This window comes from Oncorhynchus mykiss, chromosome 13, assembly GCF_057628025.1.
Source record: "Oncorhynchus mykiss isolate SJ-2025 chromosome 13, ASM5762802v1, whole genome shotgun sequence".
NCBI classification, from domain to species: Eukaryota; Metazoa; Chordata; class Actinopteri; order Salmoniformes; family Salmonidae; genus Oncorhynchus; species Oncorhynchus mykiss.
Genome location: NC_143034.1, coordinates 9577501 through 9587500, shown reverse-complemented (window position 1 = coordinate 9587500; position 10000 = coordinate 9577501). Strand labels below are relative to the sequence as shown.

Here is a 10000-nt window from a genome sequence, read left to right as displayed (position 1 = left end):
GGTGGAGGAGCTCAGTCCGGCGGATGTGTTCATAGCGGTGAAAACCACCAAGAAATATCACCACACCAGGCTGGATCTACTGCTGGACACATGGATCTCTAGAAACATGCTACAGGTAATACGAAAAACGTTACACTTACAGGAACAGGCCTTTCCTCAAGGACAAAATGACACATCTTTCACCCAGTCGGCTCTGCGGTTTGAACAACCTTTCGACTATATCTGACTATAACGCTCTGAACTGCCCGGCGAACCTATTGGACACGTTGCTATTGTAGTAGTTTGTGAAATTAGATTACCGATGCATCTAAACATGCAACAGGTGATAGGACAGATACTTTTCAATTCTTAGAGGAAAACGGAGGAAAAACTAGTTTGAGTAATTAGAAATAAACACACACACATTAGTGGCATTATATTACCAATGCATCTAAATACTAGTTTGAATAATTACCCAGAAATAAACACACACACATATTAGTGGCATTATATTACCAATGCATCTAAAGACTAGTTTGAGTAATTACACAGAAATAAACACACACACATTAGTGGCATTATATTACCAATGCATCTAAATACTAGTTTGAATAATTACCCAGAAATAAACACACACACATTAGTGGCATTATATTACCAATGCATCTAAAGACTAGTTTGAATAATTACACAGAAATAAACACACACACATTATTGGCATTATATTACCAATGCATCTAAAGACTAGTTTGAATAATTACACAGAAATAAACACACACACATTAGTGGCATGAAATGACCGAGGCAACGGAACATGTCATGGTTGCTAGGCTACGGGGATCATTAGGCTGAACTGCAAGTAGCGGAGCCTCAACTCCAGCAGAGGGAAACTTCACAGTAACAACACGTTTCTTACTAGTACCTGACTTTACTGATAACAGCTTTAGTGAGGAACGTTTAACTTACTACAGTGTGACTGTGATATGTGTTTGTCCTAGTCTACCCACAGCTACTGTATAGAGGACAGTTTAACTGACTGTGATCTGTGTTTGTCCTAGTCTACCCACAGCTACTGTATAGAGGACAGTTTAACTGACTGTGATCTGTGTTTGTCCTAGTCTACCCACAGCTACTGTATAGAGGACAGTTTAACTGTGATCTGTGTTTGTCCTAGTCTACCCACAGCTACTGTATAGAGGACAGTTTAACTGACTGTGATCTGTGTTTGTCCTAGTCTACCCACAGCTACGTTAGGATGAGAACTTTAAGTTGCGCTGAATGACTCTAATCAAAATGTATTTAGAACAACAACGTGTATGCTACAGTTTCAGTGAGGCTACCGATGCATCTGCATTCAACAGTAAGGCTTCACGGTGTATGTTCCCAGGGGTAACCCCAAGAAACCCCAAACCCTCCTCTCCTTGAAATACCCCTTCAACGCGATTAGTTACGCCGGCTCACTTTCACTGCCTCCACGCTCTGAGCCAAGCGCGAGACAGTCGGACACTAAACCTGTAAAGTTAAACTGGAGCCGACGGAGATTATTCCCGGTAGGCAGATCAGAGGACGTAGAGGAGAAGGAATGGAAACGGAGAAGAGCTCTCTTTCTCTCTCCCCTTTTTTCTTCTCTCCTTGCTTGTGTCAGAAGACCAAGTGAATCAGAAAGAATAGTCATGGTTCTTTAAAAATGACGTACAGAGGATACTATATACTGTCATCATAGAGCTGATCTACAACAGACTGGTAGAACTATGTCCTTATAGAGGATACTATATATATATATTTTTTTTATTTCACCTTTATTTAACCAGGTAGGCTAGTTGAGAACAAGTTCTCATTTGCAACTGCGACCTGGCCAAGATAAGGCATAGCAGTGTGAACAGACAACACAGAGTTACACATGGAGTAAACAATTAGCAAGTCAATAACACAGTAGAAAAAAGGGGAGTCTATATATACATTGTGTGCAAAAGGCATGAGAAGGTAGGCAAATAATTACAATTATGCAGATTAACACTGGAGTGATAAATGATCAGATGGTTATGTACAGGTAGAGATATTGGTGTGCAAAAGAGCAGAAAAATAAAAATAAATAAATAAAAACAGTATGGGGATGAGGTAGGTGAAAATGGGTGGGCTATTTACCAATAGACTATGTACAGCTGCAGCGATCGGTTAGCTGCTCAGATAGCAGATGTTTGAAGTTGGTGAGGGAGATAAAAGTCTCCAACTTCAGCGATTTTTGCAATTCGTTCCAGTCACAGGCAGCAGAGAACTGGAACGAAAGGCGGCCAAATGAGGTGTTGGCTTTAGGGATGATCAGTGAGATACACCTGCTGGAGCGCGTGCTACGGATGGGTGTTGCCATCGTAACCAGTGAACTGAGATAAGGCGGAGCTTTACCTAGCATGGACTTGTAGATGACCTGGAGCCAGTGGGTCTGGCGACGAATATGTAGCGAGGGCCAGCCGACTAGAGCATACAAGTCGCAGTGGTGGGTGGTATAAGGTGCTTTAGTGACAAAACGGATGGCACTGTGATAAACTGCATCCAGTTTGCTGAGTAGAGTGTTGGAAGCAATTTTGTAGATGACGTCGCCGAAGTCGAGGATCGGTAGGATAGTCAGTTTTACTAGGGTAAGTTTGGCGGCGTGAGTGAAGGAGGCTTTGTTGCGGAATAGAAAGCCGACTCTTGATTTGATTTTCGATTGGAGATGTTTGATATGGGTCTGGAAGGAGAGTTTAGAGTCTAGCCAGACACCTAGGTACTTATAGATGTCCACATATTCAAGGTCGGAACCATCCAGGGTGGTGATGCTGGTCAGGCGTGCGGGTGCAGGCAGCGAACGGTTGAAAAGCATGCATTTGGTTTTACTAGCGTTTAAGAGCAGTTGGAGGCCACGGAAGGAGTGCTGTATGGCATTGAAGCTCGTTTGGAGGTTAGATAGCACAGTGTCCAAGGACGGGCCGGAAGTATATAGAATGGTGTCGTCTGCGTAGAGGTGGATCAGGGAATCGCCCGCAGCATGAGAAACATCATTGATATATACAGAGAAAAGAGTCGGCCCGAGAATTGAACCCTGTGGCACCCCCATAGAGACTGCCAGAGGACCGGACAGCATGCCCTCCGATTTGACACACTGAACTCTGTCTGCAAAGTAATTGGTGAACCAGGCAAGGCAGTCATCCGAAAAACCGAGGCTACTGAGTCTGCCGATAAGAATACGGTGATTGACAGAGTCGAAAGCCTTGGCAAGGTCTATGAAGACCGCTGCACAGTACTGTCTTTTATCGATGGCGGTTATGATATCGTTTAGTACCTTGAGCGTGGCTGAGGTACACCCGTGACCGGCTCGGAAACCAGATTGCACAGCGGAGAAGGTACGGTGGGATTCAAGATGGTCAGTGACCTGTTTGTTGACTTGGCTTTCGAAGACCTTAGATAGGCAGGGCAGGATGGATATAGGTCTGTAACAGTTTGGGTCCAGGGTGTCGCCCCCTTTGAAGAGGGGGATGACTGCGGCAGCTTTCCAATCCTTGGGGATCTCAGACGATATGAAAGAGAGGTTGAACAGGCTGGTAATAGGGGTTGTGACAATGGCGGCGGATAGTTTCAGGAATAGAGGGTCCAGATTGTCCAGCCCAGCTGATTTGTACGGGTCCAGGTTTTGCAGCTCTTTCAGGACATCTGCTATCTGGATTTGGGTAAAGGAGAACCTGGAGAGGCTTGGGCGAGTAGCTGCGGGGGGGGGGGGGCTGTTGTCCGAGGTTGGAGTAGCCAGGCGGAAGGCATGGCCAGCCGTTGAGAAATGCTTGTTGAAGTTTTCGATAATCATGGATTTATCGGTGGTGACCATGTTACCTAGTCTCAGTGCAGTGGGCAGCTGGGAGGAGGTGCTCTTGTTCTCCATGGACTTCACAGTGTCCCAGAACTTTTTGGAGTTGGAGCTACAGGATGCAAACTTCTGCCTGAAGAAGTTGGCTTTAGCTTTCCTGACTGACTGTGTGTATTGGTTCCTGACTTCCCTGAACAGTTGCATATCGCGGGGACTATTCGATGTTAGCGCAGTCCGCCACAGGATGTTTTTGTGCTGGTCGAGGGCAGTCAGGTCTGGAGTGAACCAGGGGCTATATCTGTTCTTAGTTCTGCATTTTTTGAACGGAGCATGCTTATCTAAAATGGTGAGGAAGTTACTTTTAAAGAAAGACCAGGCATCCTCAACTGACGGGATGAGGTCAATGTCCTTCCAGGATACCCGGGCCAGGTCGATTAGAAAGGCCTGCTCACAGAAGTGTTTTAGGGAGCGTTTGACAGTGATGAGGGGTGGTCGTTTGACTGCGGCTCCGTAGCGGATACAGGCAATGAGGCAGTGATCGCTGAGATCCTGGTTGTAGACAGCGGAGGTGTATTTGGAGGGCCAGTTGGTCAGGATGATGTCAATGAGGGTGCCCTTGTTTACAGAGTTAGGGTTGTACCTGGTGGGTTCCTTGATGATTTGAGTGAGATTGAGGGCATCTAGCTTAGATTGTAGGACTGCCGGGGTGTTAAGCATATCCCAGTTTAGGTCACCTAACAGAACAAACTCTGAAGCTAGATGGGGGGCGATCAATTCACAAATGGTGTCCAGGGCACAGCTGGGAGCTGAGGGGGGTCGGTAGCAGGCGGCAACAGTGAGAGACTTATTTCTGGAGAGAGTAATTTTCAAAATTAGTAGTTCGAACTGTTTGGGTATGGACCTGGAGAGTATGACATTACTTTGCAGGCTATCTCTGCAGTAGACTGCAACTCCTCCCCCTTTGGCAGTTCTATCTTGACGGAAGATGTTATAGTTGGGTATGGAAATCTCAGAATTTTTGGTGGCCTTCCTGAGCCAGGATTCAGACACGGCAAGGACATCAGGGTTAGCAGAGTGTGCTAGAGCAGTGAGTAAGACACACTTAGGGAGGAGGCTTCTGATGTTGACATGCATGAAACCAAGGCTTTTTCGATCACAGAAGTCAACAAATGAGGGTGCCTGGGGACATGCAGGGCCTGGGTTTACCTCCACATCACCCGCGGAACAGAGAAGGAGTAGTATGAGGGTGCGGCTGAAGGCTATCAAAACTGGTCGCCTAGGGCGTTGGGGACAGAGAATAAGAGGAGCAGGTTTCTGGGCATGGTAGAATATATTCAGGGCATAATGCGCAAACAGGGGTATGGTGGGGTGCGGGTACAGCGGAGGTAAGCCCAGGCACTGGGTGATGATGAGAGAGGTTGTATCTCTGGACATGCTGGTTGTAATGGGTGAGGTCACCGCATGTGTGGGGGGTGGGACAAAGGAGGTATCAGGGGTATAAAGAGTGGAACTAGGGGCTCCATTGTAAACTAAAACAATGATAACTAACCTGCACAACAGTATACAAGGCATATTGACATTTGAGAGAGACATACAGCAAGGCATACAGTAATCACAGGTGTTGAATTGGGAGAGCTAGCTAAAACAGTAGGTGAGACAACAACAGCTAATCAGCTAGCACAACAACAGCAGGTAGAATGGCGATTGATTAGGCAGAGAGGGTCGGATTAACTACACACAGAGCCTAAGTGCGGCTGGGGCCGACAGATAAAACATAAACAAGCAGAATGGATTACCGTGAATTAATGGACAGTCCAGCATGCATCAGCTATGTAGCCAAGTGATCAGTGTCCAAGGGGCAGCGGTGGATGGGGCAGGGAAGCTGGACTGGCGAGTGTTATCCAGGTTAGAAAACTAACAATGACTAAATAGCTTGTAGCCAGTTAGCTGGTTAGCTTCTGAAGGTTCTTGAGTGTGTTCTAAAAATGTAAAGATAATAGCGGTTCCGTATCACATTGGGTGAGGCAGGTTACCGGAAGGTATAAACAAATTAAAAATCGAAAAGGGATAGAAAGTAAATATGGGTTCAGTGAGTGTTTGGGACGCGGCGATTCAGATGGTTAGCAGGCCTGTGCTAACAAGCTAACAGTTAGTAGACGGTGCTAAACACGGTAGCAGTTAGCGGACCGGGCTAAACAAGCTAGCAGTTAGCAGGCCGAATTTGCAAGCAAGGCGATAGCAAGGGCTAGAGAGTTAGCCTTTGGGGACGTCGCGATGGGGGGAGTCTGTTTATTCCTCTTCATGCGGTGACATCAATGGCCCGGTCGTGGGTCTGGATATTGTAGCCCAGGAGCTCAAAATGTTCCGTTTGCGATGGGAATCCGGGGGTGAAAAATAAAAATAAAATAATAGATAGGTCCGTTATGCTCTGGTTAGAGTCGCGTTGTTCGAACTGGCGAGAGCTTTCCGAGCTAAAGGTTAGCTGATGACCGGTTAGCTGAAGACCGCTAGCAATGTTTTGCTGAAGCTGGTAGTTAGTTGGCTAGTTGGCTAGCTTCAGTTGAGGGGTTCCAGATCCGAAGTAAATATAAATACTTTAGGAAAAAAGCTACGTTGGGTGAGGCGGGTTGCAGGAGAGTATTTAGAAGAAGTTGAGGTTCAGCCAAAAGTTTTAAAGATATGTGAAGAAAAAAAACGAAAACGAAACGAAAACAAACGATATATACAAGGGACACGACAACACGACACGTCCTACTGCTACGCCATCTTGGATGTTATGTTATATAATGTCATCATAGAGCTGAACTATGTCCTTATAGAGGATACTATATAATGTCATCATAGAGCTGATCTACAACAGACTGGTAGAACTATGTCCTTATAGAGGATACTATATAATGTCATCATAGAGCTGATCTAAAACAGACTGGTAGAACTATGTCCTTATAGAGGATACTATATAATGTCATCATAGAGCTGATCTACAACAGACTGGTAGAACTATGTCCTTATAGAGGATACTATATAATGTCATCATAGAGCTGATCTACAACAGACTGGTAGAACTATGTCCTTATAGAGGATACTATATAATGTCATCATAGAGCTGATCTACAACAGACTGGTAGAACTATGTCCTTATAGAGGATACTATATAATGTCATCATAGAGCTGATCTACAACAGACTGGTAGAACTATGTCCTTATAGAGGATACTATATAATGTCATCATAGAGCTGATCTACAACAGACTGGTAGAACTATGTCCTTATAGTTCTCAGTTCGTCGCGTCATGGTGTGGAAAGCGTCCCTCAGGGATTCTGGTCCATGTTGACTCCACAAGGTGTGGAAAGCGTCCCACAGGGATTCTGGTCCATGTTGACTCTACAAGGTGTGGAAAGCGTCCCACGGGGATTCTGGTCCATGTTGACTCCACAAGGTGTCGAACGCGTCCCACAGGGATTCTGGTCCAGGTTGACTCCAATGCTTCCCACAGTTGTGTCAAGTTGGCTGTATGTCGTTCGTTTGGGTGGTGGACCATTCTTGATACACACGGGAAACTGTTGAGCGTGAAAAACCCAGCAGCGTTGCAGTTCTTGACACAAACCGGTGCACCTACCTGTCACCCCGTTCAAAGGCACTTTGATTTTGCCTTGCCCATCCACACTCTGAATGACACACACACACAATCCCTGTCTCACTTGTCTCAAGGCTTAAAAATCCTTCTTTAATCTGTCTCCTCTCCTTCATCTACACTGACTGAACATCAATAAGGGATCTTAACTTTCACCTGGATTCACCTGGTCAGTCAATGTCATGGAAAGAGCAGGTGTTTTTAATGTTTGGTATACTCAGTGTATATCTCCACTCAATGTTGGAGAGAGTAGCTACCTGTAGCCTGTAGAGAGAATATACCTGTAGTCTGTAGAGAGAATATACCTGTAGCCTGTAGAGAGAATATACCTGTAGCCTGTAGAGAGAATATACCTGTAGTCTGTAGAGAGAATATACCTGTAGCCTGTAGAGAGAATATACCTGTAGTCTGTAGAGAGAATATACCTGTAGCCTGTAGAGAGAATATACCTGTAGCCTGTAGAGAGAATATACCTGTAGTCTGTAGAGAGAATATACCTGTAGCCTGTAGAGAGAATATACCTGTAGCCTGTAGAGAGAATATACCTGTAGCCTGTAGAGAGAATACACCTGTAGCCTGTAGAGAGAATATACCTGTAGCCTGTAGAGAGAATATACCTGTAGTCTGTAGAGAGAATATACCTGTAGCCTGTAGAGAGAATATACCTGTAGCCTGTAGAGAGAATATACCTGTAGCCTGTAGAGAGAATATACCTGTAGCCTGTAGAGAGAATATACCTGTAGCCTGTAGAGAGAATATACCTGTAGCCTGTAGAGAGAATATACCTGTAGCCTGTAGAGAGAATATACCTGTAGTCTGTAGAGAGAATATACCTGTAGCCTGTAGAGAGAATATACCTGTAGCCTGTAAAGAGAATATACCTGTAGCCTGTAAAGAGAATATACCTGTAGTCTGTAGAGAGAATATACCTGTAGCCTGTAGAGAGAATATACCTGTAGCCTGTAGAGAGAATATACCTGTAGTCTGTAGAGAGAATATACCTGTAGTCTGTAGAGAGAATATACCTGTAGTCTGTAGAGAGAATATACCTGTAGCCTGTAGAGAGAATCTACCTGTAGCCTGTAAGAAGAGGCAAGTCTATGAGTGTGGCTAATTGTAAGGCTAATCTATGAGTGTGGCTGATTTTAAGGCTAATCTATGAGTGTGGCTGATTTTAAGGCTAATCTATGAGTGTGGCTAATTGTAAGGCTAATCTATGAGTGTAGCTAACTGTAAGGCTAATCTATGAGTGTGGATAATTGTAAGGCTAATCTATGAGTGTAGCTAACTGTAAGGCTAATCTATGATTGAGGCTAACTGTACGGCAAATCTATGAGTGTGGCTAACTGTACGGCTAATCTATGGAAATGGCTAATTGTAAGGCTAATCTATGAGTGTGGCTAACTGTACGGCTAATCTATGGATGTGGATAATTGTAAGGCTAATCTATGAGTGTGGCTAACTGTAAGGCTAACCTATGAGTGTGGTTAACTGTAAAGCTAATCTATGAGTGTGGCTAACTGTAAGACTAACCTATGAGTGTGGCTAATTGTAAGGCTAATCAATGAGTGTGGCTAATTGTAATTGTCTGAGTCTAAATGTACATCCCAAATGGTACCCTATTCCCTATATAGTACACTACTTTAGACCAGATATCTATTCCCTATATAGTGCACTACTTTAGACCAGAGCCCTATTCCCTATATAGTGCACTACTTTAGACCAGAGCCCTATTCCCTATATAGTGCACTACTTTAGACCAGAGATTTTATTCCCTATATAGTGCACTACTTTAGACCAAAGCCCTATTTCCTATATAGTGCACTACTATAGACCAGGGTCCTATTCCCTATATAGTACACTACTATAGACCAGAGCCATATTCCCTATATAGTGCATTACTTTACACCAGAGCCATATCCCCTATATAGTTCACTACTTTTCACCAGAGCCCTATAGGCCATATGCCATTTGGGAGTCAGACTAAAAACCATCAAAAACACACACACACACACACACACACAGCAGACACTAGTCTGTGTTGATATGTAAACAGAGCAACAAGCTCTCACAGTCTCACTGCAGAATCACACGTTTGTTCATAAACGTCTGATGTCAAAGGTTTAGTTGAGGCATTAATTCTGAGTGGTTAAGGTTTGGGTGTAACTCCATGGGACACGAGACCTTCGGAGACGCAGCTCACGGCCTGAACCTATCTGCCATTAGAGATGGGAACGTCACGGTGACCTCACAGTATGATATTATCGCGATACGAAATGTTTTGCGACTCTCACCATTCTATGTAGGATCTTAATTTGAGCCAGTTTGCTACAGCAGGAAAACAATCCGGCTGCAACAGGAAATGTGAATTATAGTTCATGGACATTTTTTGGTCGGGGTTGATACATTATTCGTTATTGCAAATCAAGTCTGACCAGGTACAGCCGACTAGTGCCAGGTACAGCCGACTAGTGCCAGGTACAGCCGACTAGTGCCAGGTACAGCCGACTAGTGCCAGGTACAGCCGACTAGTGCCAGGTACAGCCGACTAG

General features: G+C 44.7%; 1 protein-coding gene across 1 annotated transcript in view; it reads left to right on the top strand.

Annotated features, from left to right (window-relative positions):
- The window catches only part of LOC110513416 (beta-1,3-N-acetylglucosaminyltransferase lunatic fringe), a 27481-nt gene that overhangs the window by 1007 nt on the left and 16474 nt on the right, over positions 1–10000 (top strand). Inside the window, exon 1 of the mRNA XM_036948481.2 lies at positions 1–115. This exon is cut by the window's left edge and continues 1007 nt beyond it. Coding sequence (XP_036804376.1) covers positions 1–115 — 115 coding nt within the window. The remainder of the gene's footprint in view (positions 116–10000) is intronic.